The sequence below is a fragment of the Miscanthus floridulus genome, chromosome 8 (assembly GCF_019320115.1).
Source record: "Miscanthus floridulus cultivar M001 chromosome 8, ASM1932011v1, whole genome shotgun sequence".
Taxonomy (NCBI): domain Eukaryota; kingdom Viridiplantae; phylum Streptophyta; class Magnoliopsida; order Poales; family Poaceae; genus Miscanthus; species Miscanthus floridulus.
Window position 1 is genome coordinate 107,083,759 of NC_089587.1, and position 18,372 is coordinate 107,102,130.

General features: G+C 45.5%; 2 protein-coding genes across 2 annotated transcripts; one reads left to right on the forward strand and one right to left on the reverse strand.

Moving 5' to 3' along the window:
• Positions 1–6,304: 6,304 nt before the first annotated feature.
• On the reverse strand, positions 6,305–7,631 carry LOC136473203 (aspartic proteinase nepenthesin-1-like). Its single transcript, XM_066470884.1, has one exon. The coding sequence runs from the start codon at positions 7,629–7,631 to the stop codon at positions 6,306–6,308; it is 1,326 nt and encodes a 441-aa protein (XP_066326981.1). The 3' UTR covers position 6,305.
• Positions 7,632–14,192: 6,561 nt separating this feature from the next.
• Positions 14,193–16,959, forward strand: LOC136469697 (receptor-like protein 14). Its single transcript, XM_066467788.1, has 3 exons — positions 14,193–14,556; positions 14,656–14,808; positions 14,879–16,959. The coding sequence occupies exons 1-3, from the start codon at positions 14,193–14,195 to the stop codon at positions 16,957–16,959; spliced, it is 2,598 nt and encodes an 865-aa protein (XP_066323885.1).
• The last annotated feature ends 1,413 nt before the right edge of the window (positions 16,960–18,372 follow it).

Consider the following 18,372-nt stretch of genomic DNA (forward strand, 5'->3'; position numbering starts at 1 on the left):
TTAGGCCTGTCAAAACCCAATCAGTGTTGTGGGCGTCGATGTTTTCCCTACAGTGTTGTGGGCGCCATCAATTCCCATACTAGGCGAACATGGTAAAACCCCCCACATGCCTCTGGGCATCAATAGTTTGGTAGGCGCCGACATCTGCCATACCAGAAGAAGATGATGGAACCTCCCATAGGCATCTGACATTAACAATATTGTGGGCGCCTACAATCATCTTGTACCCAACGGCATGGGCAACAAGACTTAGTAGCATACATACACTCTCTCTCTCCCTCTCTCTTGTAAGGCTGTCCCTTCATCTATAAAAGGGGATATGCTCTCTCCCAATAGAGAGGACTCTCAAATGATTCGAACACACACGATCGACACAATCATGACAATCCAAATGACCAAGGATTCCAACAGAGCACATGCTCAAATACTTAGCGCACGTAGGAGCTCCCATCACTCTTGGCCCTTTGGTCCAGAGTTTGACCGAACCACTTGCACCCCCCATCTTACCCCCTCTCATGTGTAACCCCATAGCAAACTTCGAGCACCTGGACTTTGGAATAAAGTCATCGACCGACTCAAACTGGATGTAGGGCACATTGTCTAAACTAGTATAAACCCTGTGTCATTGAGTGCTAGGCCACATCCGATCACAACGTACGATAAAACTACAAATATTTACATGTTGGTCACTTTCTGCACCGACACATCCCCCACTTGCCTAGTCAGGAGATGAACCAGCTCAGGGCGGACAAATAGCCGGTGAGCCTCTGTATGCCCTTGACATTGCATATGGGGCCCATGTTGGAGATGGCCATGATTTTTTTGGGGTTGGCTTCAATGCCGCGCTTGGCCACGATGTATCCAAGTAGCTTCCCCTTCAGAACCACGAAAACACATTTTGTAGGATTCAATTTGACGCTGAACCTTTGGAGGTTCACAAATGTGGCGGCCAAGTTTGCGATCAGGTCACTAGCTTGAGCCATTTTGACCACTATGTCATCTACATAGACGGTGATTGTTGGTTTTGGCCGCTCGACTTGGTCAAGTTGGTCGGGCGGGTCGATTTGGTCGGCGAAGCATCGGTGCTTGCATCATTGATAGGTGGCGCCAGCATTCTTCAGACCAAAAGGTATGGTTATGTAATAGTACAAACCATACAGGGTGATGAATGAAGTCATGACCTGGTCGGACTCTTTCATCACGATCTGGTGGTAGCATGAGTAGGCATCCAGGAAGGAGAGGATTTTGCACCCTAAGTTGGAGTCGACTATCTAATCTATGCGTGGTAAAGGGAAGTGGTCCTTTGGGCATGCCTTGTTGAGGCCAGTATAGTCAACACACATTCTCCATTTCCCATTCTTCTTTTTCACAAGAACAGGATTAGCTAGCTAGTCAGAGTGGTATACCTCTTTAACAAATCCGACTGCCAGAAGTTTAGCGATCTCCTCGCCTATGGCCCTACGCCTCTCATCGTCAAAGCGACGTAGGCGTTGCTTGGCGGGCTTTGAGCCCGGGACGATGAGTAGTGCATGCTCGACGGCCTCCCTCAGTATGCCTGGCATGTCAGAAGGCTTCCAAACGAAGACATCATGATTTGCACGTAGGAAGTTGGTGAGCTCGCTTTCCTATTTGGATGGGAGTTGGTCTCAATCCACACCATCTTAGTTGCGTTGCTAGGGTCAATCTCCACCACCTTGGTTTCCTCGGTCAGATGGAAGGTGCTCGAGGAGGTCTGCCCGTTGCGGTCGAGGACTGCAGGAGTCACCGAATTCCCAAGCTCCAAGAGCTCGGTGGAGTTCATGACGGCAGTGGCGGGCTCATAATGCCCACGGTCACACGTGTAGGCATGCGAGAAGGTGCTACCTATGGTGATGACGCCGTTTGGCCCCGGCATCTTCAGCTTGAGGTAGGTGTAGTTGGGGATCGCCATGAACTTGGCGTAGCATGGCCACCCCAAGATGGCATGGTAGGACCCTAGAAAGTCCACTACCTCGAAGGTTAGGACCTCCGAGTGGAAGTTAGCGTGGTCACCAAACATGATAGACTGGTCAATCTGCCCAAGTGGGTACGCCTGCGTCCTCGAGATCACGCTGTGGAAGGGAGAGCTCACTGGGCGGAGCTCCGACTAGGGGATGCGCATGGCGTTAAGGGTGTCGACGCAGAGAATGTTGAGGCCGCTGCCTCCATCCATCAGCACCTTGGTGAGGCGCTTCTTGTGGACGATAGGGTCGATGATGAGCGGGTAGCGACCCGATCGAGCGATGTGGGAAGGATGGTCTCTCTGATCAAAAGTGATCAGGGAGTCCGACCAGCTAAGGAAAGAGGGGATAGCTGAATTAGTGGCGCATGCCTCTCTGTAGCGTACCTTATGCTGGTGCTTGGAGTTGATGGCGTCGGATCCCCCCAAAGATCACGAGGCATTCCTTGGGGTCGGGGAAGCCATCTTCATCCTTGCTCGGCGTGCCTCCTTTCTTGGCCGCCTCCTCCTTACCTATCCCTTCCTTTAGCTTGGCGGCTTGCCGCAGGAAGCGCTTGAGGAGCTCGCAGTCCTTGTAGAGGTGTTTGACGAGATAGGCATGTATGGTGCATAGACACTATATGAGTTTGTCAAAGTGGTCATGCTGGCTCTGCTAGGGCTGCTTGCCCACACGGTCGAAGCTAGGTTGGCTGGTTAGCTCGATCCCTCTTGTTCTTCTTGCCCTTTTGTGTGGAGGGGCCCTCGCCTTGGTCCTCGTGCTTGGCCTTGCCCCTATCCTGACCACCACTAAAGACTACCCCGACCACCTCCTCACCGGGGGCATGGTTCATGGCGATGTTGAGCAGGTCGCGGGTGGTACGGAGCTTCACATAGCTGAGCTTGTGGATTAGGGACTTGCAGGTTGCCCCAGAGAGGAACACGTTGACGACGTCCGTGTCGACGACATCAGGAAAGGAGTTGCACTGTTTTGAGAACATGCGGATGTAATTCCGTAGAGACTCATTGGGCTCCCACTGGTAGCTCTTAAGATTCTTGGAATTCCCAAGACGGACATATGTCCCCTGGAAATTTCTAATGAAGGCCCTCTTGAGATCCGCCCAGTCGCGAATGCTGTTGGGCGGAAGGAATTCGAGCCATGCTCGAACATGCTCCCCACACAGATGGGGAGGTACTGGATGATGAAGTAGTCATCATCCACTCCTCCGGCTCGATAGGTGAGCCAGAAGTCTTCGAGCCATATACCGGGGTTTGTCTCCCCGATGTACCTGGCAATGTTGGTGGGCGGTCAGAAGCACTGTGGGAACGGTGCTTTCTGGACGCGGCGACCAAAGGCCCGTGGCCCCGAGCCATCTAGGCTAGGGCTCTAGTCATTCGGCCGACTGCCATGCCTAGGGTGCATGTCCTCACACTCCTCGATGGTCAGGCTAGGGCCCACGCCGCCTGGTCTTGCCACCATTCGATGGACGTCATCATCGTGTTGGGCGTGGCGTTGATTGTTGATGACACTATGAGCATCATGGTTCAGCCTAAGCCGAATTTACATAGGTGTTCGGTGTGGAGCAAGCACCGAGTTGGGCTGTAGTGCAGCCGTGGCTTCCTGCTCCATGCTTGGCAACTGCTGCGGTGAGTGAACGGAGCAATTCGACTAGTGTGGCCCTAGTCCCCCAGTTGGGCAAGAGGCCATGAGCCGGTGTCACAACGCGGAGCTCTCCGCCTGCTAAACGGCGGCGGTCTCCACTAGTGCTCGGAGGTTCCGGTGGATTGCCATCTCCTAGTGGTCGGCAGGCTCGGGAGGCTACGTAGAAGCATTGCCACAATAGCGATGTTCTAGCCAGCCCAAGCAAACTAAAGGGGGTCGTTCCCTCCATCTAGTATGTTACGCTGGACCTAACGGGCATGACCCCGAGCATCACTCGCCAGTTTACACGCATGTGATGCAGTTTGATGCGCCGGGTGCGCTGACGCGGATGGCGGCTGGCTCTGCCGCCTTTGTCGTAACTTCTCACTGTGCTCCTGTGCACGCGCCAGGGCCTACGCACGGGGGTCTAGAAGGGTGTGTGTCTGCAGAGACTCCTCTACCATCGATGGCTATCCCGGGGCATCCGCCATGACACACTCCCGGGATAGAGGGTGGCCAGGTGCCATGACATCGCCGATGCTAGAGCTGTCGCTTTTGACCTCGTCAGCGACGAGGTCGTGGAAGGAGGTGGGAGCGTAGCCCGCCATCCCCACGAACTTGAACGTGAGAGGGGGTGGCGTCAGCATCCTTCAGAGCCTCTACGCGCACGCGTCCACGAGGGACGCAAAGCCGTAGGGGAACCGGTCGCACGACGCCCGCAGTGGGGACAACGGGGTCCTCTGGAGAGTAGGCGGAAGGTGTTAAATAGTGAGTATAGAACAATATGTACATCACTCACCATGGGGTTTGAGCCCAGCATGGGCTCGAGGCGAAGCGCGAGTGTCTCAACATTGAGGTCATCGAGTGGTCCGAGGCCAGTAGAGGGCGCTCCTCCTCTAGTGGGTGCTGGGGCAAGCGCCTCCTAACGGAGGTGGAGTACGTCGAGCTAGTCAGCGATAAAGTCCAGACTCCCAAAGAGGAAGGTCTAGAGTGGCACGAAGATAGGAGGAACCCACATCCCAGCAAGTGGGAGCGTGGGAAACTCCAGCGAGCCGAAGCGAATCATAACACTCGAGCCCGCCATGCCGAAGATAGTGGAAAGGTGGGCATCCGATGACCAACAGCGTGAACGCACGACGTCCTCCCCACGGACGACGCCAACTGTCGGTGCGAAATGTGGCCAATAAGTAAATATTTATAGTTTTGCCGTGCGTTGTGATTGAATGTGGCCTAGCACTCAATGACACATGATTTATACTGGTTCAGGCAATAGGCCCTACGTCCAGTTGAGGTCGGTCGATGACTTTATTCCTGAGCCTAGGTGCTCGAAGTTTGCTGTGGGGTTACAAATAAGTAAGGATTGAGAAGGGGGTGTTAGAGGCCCGGTCGGACTCTGAACCGAGTGGAAGAGAGTGACGGATGCTCAAATGTGTGCTAAGTATTGGAGCGTATGCTCTGAGTGTCCGAGCTTATCAGTTGTTGATAGTGTGTAGACTGTGTAGCTGTCGAGCTCTAGAGCCGTTGTGCTGTTGTCCTCGAGTCATTGAGTCTTCGATCCTTCGATCCCTCTGGTAGGAGAGAGCGCATCCTCTTTTATAGTTGAAGGAGGTGGCCTTATAAGTCAGAGAGAAAGAGATAGTGCATACGGGCGCTGCCTAGTCTTATTGCCCACGCCATCGGGTACGGGATGGTCGCCATTGCCCACCTTACCGATCATGCTCTGTTGTATCTGGCAGGCTGCACAGTGTTTGCCTGGTACGATAAACGACGGCGCCCACAATACTGTTTATGCTCATACGTGTCTGGCAGGCTCTACCGTGTTCGCCTGGAACAGCAAACGACGGCGCCCACAATACTGTTTATGCTCTAACACGTCTGGCAGGTTCTACCGTGTTCGCTTGACATGCCCCGACGACACTGTCTTGTAGGTGCGCAGGGCATGGCAGGGTATGGTCCTCAGTATTGTGGTTGACTTGAGCGTCTTACCTTATCTGCTCCGCCTGCTCCTCGGTCCCACACCGAGCGGGCATCCCCGGTCGATCGTTCCCAGTCAGCCCTGACTGTGTCGGTCGGGAAAGAGTAGCGAGCAGAGGTCTTGGCGTATTCTCGGTCAGAGAAAGGGGGTCAGAGTTGGACTGCGGTCCCACCACGGCCAGGCCTTCCGGTTGCACCTCCGATCTCCTAGCCGGAGGTGCCGGTCGAGGACCGGATCGTGGTCTTGGCCTGTCATTGTGTATCTGGGCCGACCCAGGCACGTGCTGTCGCTGCGCCGGCTGCTGGGTCGAGTTGGGACCCTGGGTTTATGAACCCGACAATAACCTGCTTCGGTGGTTTTGTATATCCCCTTGGCCAACAAAATGTTGTGAATCCATAAGAGCCATTTTTAGTAGTCAAAGCATAACTTAATTTGATAGTGAAAATGTGAAAACTTATAAAAGTTGCTATAGCTTACAAGATGTTGAGAACAGTTTGCAATTATTTTTTTAAAAGAAAAGGATAGATGCGGAGACAATGTGACTACTAGATTGAGATTACCAAAATAATTATCATGTGGCAACACTAAATGTTCTGCTACATAATTGGGGATAACACAACACTGCAATATCAGTGCGTTGCAATGGCTAGTCTAATGTGAAGCTAGTGCAGCTACAACAACAAACTAGCAGCGAACTTATTGAAGGCTAAAGAAGCAAGACCTGACAAGGAAAGCTATATAATGTCGCACGGAGCTGGAACGAACGACAGGAAGCTATTGGCGATGTCGTAGAGCAGGTGCAGGTTCTGCTGCTGGTAGTTCCCGATGATGGTGCCGACACCGGTCGGCGCCATCGCCAGGCAAAGGTACCCCGTCGTGCTCGCGATTAGCATGTAATTCTCCGGCGGCAGCGTCATGTTGGCGCCGTCGAAGTGGAACACGAAGTCGGGCACCATCACGGTCACGTTAGGCGGCGGCGGCCACTGGAAACACGTGTCCAGGCCTATGTCCGTGTCGTTCGTCGCCGGCAGCGGGATGGCCGACACCAGCCCGCGCCGCACGGCCTCGTAGGCGTCCTGCTGCAGCCACGTGATGGACGTGCCTGAGTCGATGATGACCCCGCCCGTGCCGTCGTCGTTGATGGCGAACACCAGCGGGTCGATGGGCAGGCGCTTGGTCCCCAGGCTGATGCCGTTGACCGACAGGAAGTACATGTTGGGCAGCGCCGGGTTGATGAGGAACGGCGTGGACTGCACCGGCGACCCGGAGCTGGTGTTGGTGCTGTTGAGGTTCGCGAACACGCCGAAGTAGAGCCTGCTCGGCGTCGGCGAGAGGTACGACGTGAGGCAGTAGGAGAACCTGGACGGCCCGAGCTGGCTCACCAGCGACAGCGGCCCACGGCCGAAGCCGACCATGCCGGAGCTGTTGGCGAGGTCGCCCGCGTTGAGACTGCCACACCCGAAGGAGACGTTAGCTGCCCTGACCTTGGTCGAGCTGGCCGCGCCGAACGTGAACGTCTCGTTGGCGAGGACGCCGGCGGTGGACGCGGTGTCGCCGTAGTAATACTGGTACACGCACATCTTCTTGAAGCAGGAGGGGCTGGAGAGCGCGGCGCACCGCGACGACCGGCACGGGAGGGCGCGGTACGTGGCGGACTTCTTCGCGTCGAAGTAGGGCGTGGGCTGGTCGGAGCAGAGCAGGCACGGCGCGCACTGCGTCCAGATGAGGTCTCTCCCGGTGTCCATGATGGCCGTGTAGTACAGCGGCGGCGTGCCGATGGTCAGGTCCACCATGTACTCGCCGCTGCTGGCCGTCACGAGGACTCGCGCCGCCGTGATCGGGTCCACCACGGGTGGCGCCGACACGGCGGCGGACTGCAGCGCGGCCACGCGGGCCTTGCTCCGGGCAATGGCGCGGCTGAGGAGCTCAAGCTTGGTGTAGGACGTGCCCGCGTCGACGTGGGTCAACTTGAGCTGGAATCCGACGTTGTCGTTGCAATGAGCAACTGGCAGCGATATGGTAGGCAGGAGTAAGATGAGCAAGAGCACAAGGCTTGCCATTTTGGAGCAGTAGCGAGGGCCACACTCTAACTAGTCACGACACTCGGAGGTGTGAGTTGTGAGCAAGGAGATTCCATGGTCCTCATCTTATGTATAGTTGTATACTACAGCTAGGTGTAGTGTGAAGCATGGCACCAGAGACTGAGCAACTACAGGGTTTTGCAGAGTGTACTATAGATTAAGCAGCGTACTGCAGGAAGATTGGAATTGGAATGTACATGTAGATGTCTCGGATAAGGTGTAATAAGGAAGTAAATATGGCGCCATGGACAATGGCGTAAACTACTCGAGCATAGAGGAGGTTATTGATAGACTTCAGTGTCAAGTGAATTTTGGACACGGAGCCTAGGTGGAAACTTGCGCAGATGCAAGGAGGACCGGGTGTTCAGTTGAAATAATATTTTGGTTTTCGGTTCCGGCGGATCAACGCATGCTCGTCAAGTTTAGAGATCTCTGATTCGAGACATTCGATACCCTATCAAATGGAGAGGAGAGTTGGGACCCAAACTTGGTCCGTGTATGCAGCATACTGATAGCACAAGTTTCTTGTTTGATCTTAGAAACTCACGCTTTACAGAATTCATTGCCTGTAAAAAAAACAAAAAGAAATATAAAGGTCAAGTGTGGCTTTGGCTATGGATCAGCTATTAGTTTTTAGTCAGGTTTAAAAAATAGTTTAAATTATCTGGGATTAACCGGCTAGTTGGCTAACAGCGAGACGAAGGCTTAGCTAAAAAATAACCTATATATTAGCCTTTTTAGATAAACTAGAGCTAAAAATACACTGGCTAACAATTAGCCCTATGCATCAAACATGGCCTGTTATTCTATTTTAGTTGTAGGACCATTATGACCGCCCTGACCTTCATTTTACAAACTTTCGGAGGGAGAATAAAAACCGGCATTGGTTTCGAGCTGCTTTATTTGATAAAAAGGATGACTTGTAATATGTGCATGGAGAAAACACACAGTGGTGGGTTTTATGTCTCAGTTCTCAAGACTCAATGTGTTAGAAATAGTGTAGATGAGTTTCATCCCTATGAAACTTATTTTATCTTATGAAACTGTTATAATATCTCTTTAATTATTCCACGCCATGTCAGTTTATTTAATACCATGAAACTCCCATTAAGACTGACCTAAGGTGTGGTGAGCATAGTGTCTCGTAGACAAAACCACACATTTATAGCACCCTACGTCCAAAGTCACGTAGAATAGCATTGAGAGAGAAAACCACACTCTTTTAGTGTTCAAAGAAAATTTTCCCAAAAGAGTATTGCTGGTACACGTATTGCCAGTCTTTTCAATATATATGTGTTATAAATCAAATGATTCAAAGTTAAACTAAATTTATATAAAATATATTAACATCGTAATAAATAAGTATGATTACATTCATGGGTAAATATATTTTTAGTAATATCTTTTTTTTTTGCAAATCCCAGACACACACTCATACCAATACGCTTAGCCCTATAAACACATGTATACACTCTATTTCTATGAGCACATCCGAAAGACTGAGTTGGTAATTCTCGAAATTGATGAATTCACCATAGGCACTTCGCTGTCGATGAACACATCGCTTACTACTAAAATAACAGCGCTGTTAGAGCACCCACGTCAAGTCCAGAACTTTAACCCAACCCAGGTGGATAGGTTACACTACCAAGAACCCATCCAGCTGAGGTATATATGCTCACTGCATACATCTATTTGTAATTTAAAATAGTTTGATTGAGTAGTTCTAGAATTATATCCTTTTTTGTTTAGTTTGGAGTTAGTACCACCTAAACCAATTTGCAGTTCGGGCCTTCCGAATATTTAGTTCAAGTGGTAGAGAAGATTTTGACACCTGTTTACCATATGCTTATAACAATATAATATATAATAATAATATATACAGTTATACACCCTTGGGAGGTTAGTTCAAGTGGTAGAGAAGATTTTGACACCTGTTTGTAGCTTCTGTTCGTGCGTAGAACTAATCATACCATTTGCTTATAATAATACCCCCTTGGGAGGTGAACATCTTGAGTGACATGCAAGGCAACTCTGCTTGCATCAAGGTACCAAAGCATGCAGGTTTGAATGGATCCGAAGTGTAAGAACAAAGCTTACTGTCATCGGGAGAAAAAAAATACTACTACTAGAGTATATATTAAGCGACCATACCGTTGGCCTGAGTGCTAGTAGGATGGTTCTAAGTTGCTTATACTTAGATTGGCTGTTATGGTTGGATTCTTGTATGCTAATCGAAGAACACAAGTGTGCACGTAAAGCACAGAGTCTCAAGTTATACACATGTACAAAGTATCAAAGTCACAGAGGTTCACAGGCTCTTGAATTCAAGTGGACTAATCGAGAAAGTAGAAAAGAACAAGGCCTTAATTCACAGTAGTTGGATTTGGCATTACAAGTACTACAGCGAATTCGGTTTCACAAGAAAAACTAGAACTCAATGACACCCAAAAACATATTCAACAGCAGCGGCTAGGTATAAAACTAGGGATGCCCTAGGCTTGTCAAAGACTAAGGGGGGGCGTCCACGAGTTGGGCTTGGAGTCAAACATGCTTACAAGGCCCAACATAGCCCAAACTGTGACATAACACATTGTTTACTCAGAAAGTTTCTTAACGAGTCTGGAGTTAAAACAAGAACCAAGATGAATATATTGCTTAACTTCCTAGCGCATCCAAGAACGCCTTCATTGAACTCCGTATGAGGGAGTTAGCACCAATGTGTGCTTTGCGTTGGTTCAATGTTTTGTCCTAATGACCCTGAATGATTTATTCTTTGTAATTAGTGTAGCTTCAGTGAATTTCGGGGTGAGATTACTGTTAAGAGTAGTAGTTTGTAACACACCAAAATTTTATTTTAGGACGTGAATAGTTTAAACTAAATAAAATAAATGATTTTATAATTTTTCTAAAATTTTGTCCAAGGTTTAGTTAGCGAGAAAATACATTAGTGTGCAAAATTAAAACGTTTCTACAAACTTTTCCAGTTAGTTTGATAGGATTTTGCATTCATGCTGGTTGCATTTGGTGTTTATATGTGAAAATGTTTTAAAATATGTTTAGGAGACGAATATCTATCTCTGGAAAATTTTCCAACTTTTCATTGTCCTTGAGCTTAATCTTTTTATTTCAGTATCCCAACAATCTTCTAATAAGCTCAACATATTTTATTTGAGTTCCTCGTCCTTCAATCAATCTATCTCAGCATTTTTCCTAAGATTTCTAAGCTTTGGAGTATTTTTCATGATTTAAATGGTAATTCTAGGGCGTACCCAGTGCAGAGAGTTCCCGCTCTGTGCGGGGTTTAGGGAAGGGTATTAGTGGCAAGCCTTACCCTCGCCTGTGCAATGCGAGGAGACCACGACTCGAACCCGGGACCTTCCGGTCACAGACGGTAAGACTCTACCGCTTGCACCAGGCCCGCCCTTTAAAAATGGTAATTCTAGATTTTCTATAATTATTTTAGTAGTGGAATTAATTAATTCAAAAAATAGAACACCTAACTCTAATTTTCAGTTGACCTAAACTCCACATATAAATATATGCCAGTGCTGTCCTTGTCATGCTGATCATAATCTGAAAACTGTTTCGCAAGCCACCCAAACTTGGTTTTTAGTGACTTTTGCGCTCATGGGCCACTAACGGGCCATATGCAAATTGGGCTGGGTGTCACACTTAACAAGGGCAGACTTTAGGGTTCTCTTTGTTACTAATTAAATTTTGCTTTGTGATTTTAGTTTAAAATGCTTATTCACCCTCCTCCAGTCCGTATCCTTGATCCTACATTACATGAGAGGAGGGGTTCGGGGAGGAGAAAGGGAGGGCTCCCCACGTCCCACAGTAAACTATGGGGGCATGCGATAGCCAACGAGGCAACCTGGTTGACGCCACACAATGACGATCAAAGCGTACACAAATAGTTTTATGTGAGTATACCATGCGCCAAGCTGCACACGTTTCATATTTTGAGATGTAACATATATAAGATTCTAGGCCGTGCTGAAGCACAGGATAATGGGCTAGTTTGATTAAAATGGTTGAAATGCACATATTATTCTTTTATTTGTGTTTGAGAGTGAGCTAGAGAAGTCAGTCAGCAATACTTTGTGTGGCTATACCTACCGGTATAAGAACCGAACTAACCGTTGAATAGCCAAGTCATGGTCCAAGTGCATTTTCAGAGTCCTAGTCACTAGTCAAAGCATTATAGAGTTTCTGAGTAATGGCATTTCTCTTTCATAGTTTCATGTAAGCGGTTACGCATTTTTTAAACAAAACAAAAAAGTGACGCTTTGACCCTGAAACTACATAGAAGGATCCAAGGGCCAAGCTCTCTTGCAGTATTGCTTCTGTGCATCAGATATAGCTTGAGATTTGAGAAGTCAAAGTAAGTATACTTTTAACTTTATCAAAGTGAGTAATACTTTCTGTGGCTATATATCTACGGGCAAGAACCGAACTGCTAGATGTCCAAGTTATGTGGTTTCAAGTCGCAGCTTTCATAGTCAAAGCTACATGGAAACGGTATTTGTACGTAGCGCCTGTCTCTTTCATTCAACTGTCAGCAGCTCTTACTTTTTAAGAGACGCAAGCGTTATAAATTTGTACATAAATTTAGGGATCATAGATAATCAAATTACATTGCTTATTTTCACTACTACGGATAAGATTTTTTTTTTAGAAAACTGGAGGGGCCGTAGCCCCTACAGAGAGTTTATTTAATTAAACCAAAGTTTGAGTACAAAACAAAGTTACAGCAAAGCAGAAAGAAGGAAATGCCAACAGACTAGGGAACAAAGAAGGAGGTAAAGAAAATGAAAAAAGAGCTAGTCAAAGGTCTGAACTTAGGCTGAGAATCTGTTTGTAGGCTTGGTTAGTTTGACCCTGTGCTGAACCAATTTCAATTCCGAGATTGTAGAGGCGACCCTATAGAGGCCTCTATTCTTCCGTCTCTACAAATCAATGACCTGTAGAAGTGGTTTTATAGCCGCTCTACAAATTGATTTATAGACAGTGGATGCGCGCCTCATTGATTTTGTAGAGGCAGCTAGCAATGACAACCGTCTCTAGAAATCAAGTTTCATGAGCCGGCCTCTACAAATCATTTTTTGGAAATCATAAATTGGACACAAAAATTAGTAAAAAAATATAACTCAAGAAGGGCCCACCAGCCACACGCACAAGGCCGTAAGGGTTGGAACCCACAACCTCAAGCCAAAGTATTTGGGACCCCAATTGAATTCCCCTGACCACTCCACACCAAAGTCATCTGTGCCTAATGGGCACAAACATTTGCCTCGTATACACCCAATTTTGAGATGAGTATTTGGGACCCCAATTGAATTCAAATGAAAAAGTTTTCAACTCAAATTTGTAGATATCATGGAGTACTGCAACTTCGGTTTTGGTTGTTTCTCCATCTAAGGTCGTTTGAAACTTTTGAATTTCAAATGTGAAAATTTTAAACATATTTTTTCTCAGATATATAATTTCAAATAATAAAGTTGTTAACCAAGTTGTATAACTTTTCAAGAGTTACAGCTTTGGTTTTGGCCATTTCTTATCTGAGGTCGTTTGAAAAATTCAAATTTTACTGTGCTGCATCTATTTTTAGAGATGGCTCTACATCCAGCCGCCTCTACAAATATATTTTTAGAAGCAGCTCTATATGACTATATTCAGCTATCTCTAGAAATTCATTTATAGAAGCGATGCATCTAAAACTGCCTCTAAAGATAGGGGTATTTGTAGAGACGGCTGAAAATAGCAGACATCCCTACAAATGCATTTCTAGAGGCGGCTTGTTTCGAGAATGATTTTTAGAGGCGACTGTGGAGCCGTCTCTAAAAACCATATATGTAGTACTGTTTTCTATCTCTACTTTGTTTATATTATATAACACAATACTTATCTTGTCCGGCTACGATAAATTTTAGTTATTAATTACTATGTATATATTTTCTTCTCCATTTATAGTTCCCCTTGTACCGCATCTAGATATATTTTTTAGAAAATGGAAGAAACTTCCACGTGACCGCATAAAGCGTTTACATTTTTGCATAATTTCAGCATCATTGTTGAAGAATCAGAAAAACAAGAAATGCAAAAGTTACGTATGACAGAGCTATTAATAAATTTCCATATGTGAGAGGCGAACAACTCCAACACGGTGGTTAACGAGTAGAAAATTAGAGACCATTGCATTATTGTCGATATAGATTAGAGTGTATCAAATTAATCGCCAAGATGTATCTTATATCTTATAATTTTTAGGACTTTGATACTTTAAACCTATGCTTTTTTCATTCCTATAATCTTCCGTTCAAAAAAGAGAATTGAAAGTTTGGAACACATGCATGAAAACCCCAAGTCCTGAAGTGCCTAATACCAACCTCACTCTTGTAACCATGTGGCTAATAAACAAGTGTACAAATACCAACCTCACTCTTGTCACCACGTGGCTAATTAAATGGGCAAGGGAAACTAATAACCTTTCAGTCTCACTATCATAGATGAACTGATACTTCCACTTGCCCTCCGATGAAGATAAGCTGCTACCCTCCATTAAGAACCATGCTCTGGGTTCTATGCATCATATCTATGTCCGTGTTCTACATGATATGTGGCTGCATCGTTGAGGAGAGAATTGCTCTCATACACATCCGATCTACGTTGGAGGAAAGGTATAGTGTTCCTGCTTCTTGGAAACAAAGAGATAACTGCTGCTCATGGGAAAGAGTCCGATGCAACAACAGCACAAGAGTGTTAGATCTCAACTTCTCGAAACTCAACTCAGCCACCGGAGGTGGATGTTGGAATCTGAACATGGCGATTTTTTCTGCATTTCATGAGCTCCAGCTGCTGGATTTGTCTTACAATCAGGCTTGTTTACAAAGTTTTGATGGTAACGTCCTCTTGTCCATGTAACTACTTTTATTTCTTCTCTACGAGTGATTTTACCAAATCAGCATATTAATAATCGATTTATGCCGAAATCCCTCAGGTCTTCAGGGGTTAACTAAGCTTCGTTATCTCAACCTCAGTGTCAACAACTTGATGGGGAGTGTTGATGTCTTCAGATATCTCGGCAAGTTGGTTTCTCTTGAAGTCATAAATCTTGACAGAAACAGCATGAGTGGTGCTCTTCAGGATACAGGTATAGCAGTAATATGACTTCACCTTTCTGTTGTTTGTACTTATTTAACGGTATGCATAAATGATGCTAGATTTCAGAAACTTGAAGAACTTGAGACAATTGCATTTAAGATCCAATCAATTGAATGGAAGCATCCCGGGTTCCTTATTTGAGCTCCCACTACTTGAATACTTGGATCTTTCAAGAAACCTCCTTCAAGGACACATACCTATAACTTCAGCTTCGAATATGTCTTCGTCACTTCAGACTCTCAAGTTATCAGATAATTATCTAAATGGGACGTTTGATTTCTTCTGGCTAAGAAGCTGTACTATGCTCAACACAATAAGCTTGAGCCGGAACCCCAATTTGGCTATTGATGTGAAGTTCCATGGACAAGTGCCTCTATTTCAACTTAGAGCACTCATGTTATCTGGCTGTGACCTTGACAACAGCATCATCACAGGACCAAATTTCCTTGCCACACAGCGTCATCTGGAAATTCTTGATTTGTCTAACAACAACTTGTCAGGAAACATCCCCAATTGGATATTTACAGATGCAACAACGTTAACTTATCTGAATATTGCAAGAAACTCACTCGTTGGATCATTGGGTTCAATGTGGCAGCATAAATCTGTACTCCGAGTCATCAATAAATCTATGAACTGTTTCAGTGGGCAGCTGCCAGTCAATATCAGCTTAGTGTTTCCGAATCTAGTTGTTTTAGATGCTTCTCATAACTTCATTAATGGAAGTATACCACCATCACTATGTGACATCACCAGGATGAAAATTTTAGACCTGTCGAACAACAAACTTTCAGGAGAAGTGCCAAGCTGCTTGTTCACCAACTATCCCCCACAAGTATTGAAACTGTCCAGCAATAATCTTGGGGGTCTGATATTTGGAGGGGCTAGCAATTTGTCTATTGCAAGGGCAATGAACCTTGACAGCAATAATTTCGAAGGAACTCTCTCTAGCAATCTGTCGGGTAATCTGAATGTTCTTGATCTGCATGATAACAAATTGTCAGGCCAACTCAATGCTTCATTTTGGCACCTTTCTTCATTGCAAGTTTTGAATGTTGCTAGCAATAGATTAACTGGTGAAATTGACCCTTCTATTTGCAAATTAACTAATATGCAGTTTCTGGATATGTCAGCCAACTTCTTCTCAGGGTCTACACCAAACTGTATCGGCACATTACCACTTACTTTTCTGAACTTGTCTCAGAACTCGCTGTCAGGTTACCCGAGTTATTTTCTCAATAACTCCTATATTGCAGCTCTGGATCTAAGATATAATCAGTACGAGGGAGATCTTGACTGGGTACCGTCTCTTCATTGGATAAAGTTACTTTTGTTAGGTGGAAATAGGTTTGAGGGGTGGATCTCTGTAGATCTCTGTCATCTCCGACATTTGAATATAATTGACTTCTCACACAACAAACTATTGGGTTCATTGCCACCATGTATTGGTGACATTTCATTTGAACGTGGTCCATACGACACACAAGCTCTGTTCTCAATCTACGATTCAATAGCCAATCTGGACGAGTTGGCTAATATAGATGATCCATCATTTATGTTTATTACCAGTCAGTATAGTATTCAAAGCTTCACATTCTCCACTAAAGGGAGTGTCCGTGTATACAGTTCAGGTTTTCTCGATCAGATGTTTGGCATTGATCTTTCTGCAAACATGTTATCAGGAGAAATTCCTTCAGAGATAGGAAACTTGAGTAACATCAAGTCCCTGAATTTGTCGAACAATTTTTTTACCGGACAAATCCCAGCCACCATTGCAAACATGAGTGCAATTGAAAGCCTGGACTTGTCCCACAATGGTTTGAGTGGAGAAATACCATGTGAGTTAACTCGGTTGTGTTCAGTGGAGGTATTCTCAGTGTCGTACAACAACCTGTCAGGATGCATGCCATGGTCAGGTCAGTTTAGCACATTCAGCACGGAGAGTTACATCGGCAACATCAACCTTCACAATTTATCCAGGGGGGGTATGTGCGTCTCCGATTCCAGCCCGGTAAAAGAGGAAGATGTGGGCGCATCAGATCAGGAGGATCCGGTGCTTTACACGATGAGCGCAACATCATTTGTGTTGGCGTTCTTTGCCACTGTTTCAGTATTGTTACCTGTAATTCTACAACAGTAATCCGTCCTCGAGAACTTCTGGTCATGTGCAGGACAGCAGGAACAGAGCCAATAAATATTTGATGTAAATATATCAGCTTCTTCAGAGATAGGAGTAAGTCAGTGTTACTAGACTTATCTCCTACAATGTATATCAGGATGTCCATCATGTGTAACCTCGGTATATTATGAAACCAGAGGCCGCCACAGTACGTGTGCCGTGCTTCCCCTTTTTCCTTTAACCTTTTCGGATCTGGTTTATAGTCTTATTTATTCCATATTAATATCAAAGTAATTGCACGTGCCATACAACTACTTTATATCCTCTTATCACTTTGGTCTAACAACTTGCAAAATGTGCAACCGGATGCATCAATTTGTCATATATATGGACCAAAACAAATCAGAATTTTCAGATGGAACCGATCATTTTGCCCATCTGTGATAGTCTAGCTTAACTCAGCTATCATGGGTAACCATTTTTCAACTGATTACAATTGTATACAAACATTTAGAATACATAAATATGATTATACACGTGTTTTGAGCACAGACTCTTTTGGAATAAATTAAAAAAAAAAGAATATTGGCTCCTTTTCAAGTGCGCCATGATGGCTCATACACCAGAAATAAATTCGGAGGCAATGGTATATCCAAAGGAGCAAGATAATGGTCCTGATGCAATCAGGAATCCAGGATTGAACATACCTAATACAGATGCCTGTCTGAAACTAGATATCAGGATGTGTGTCTGATCAAATGTGATTTTAAGGCAACAGCAGGAAATAAGTGGCTTATGATTCTATTCTTGTGTTGCTACCTGTCTGATAAAAGAATAAGTGGCTAGAACTGTAACAAAGAATGGTTTTGTGCAGTGCTTATTCAGATATCAGAATAAAATTTCTTTTTTTGTAAGAAAAACTTTCTGTGAACTTTAAATATGCATAAATCTCATAAGATTCTAGTCCGTGCAAACTAGTCTGTTGAACCTATATAGTTCTCAAGTCGAAACCACTGAACATATTCAGTCTTGTCAGAGAAAGAACATTTTCAAATATTTCCGTCTGAAGTCTAACAGCAATAATTAAAAGCTAGTAGTAGTATACAGAAAGAAAGAAACAAACAGTACCCTCAGAATTCACAAGTTCCACATTCCGAGGGCAAAACATGTATGGCTATGTGCTGCTCTAGCTAGTCTCATAATTAGGGATGAATATTACATTTATTTTCATATTTCTGTTCGGATTCGAATTCGAATGCGGATAGTGTCAATTATGTCGGATAGGATACGATTGGATATCGACATCATAAATATGCGATTTGAGTATTCGGATACGGATACGGTATCGGATGTTGGATATCCGGACTCGGATACGGACAGATCTCAACCCTTCTAAACGGATTCGGTTTCGAATACGGTCAGAAAATATTCGTA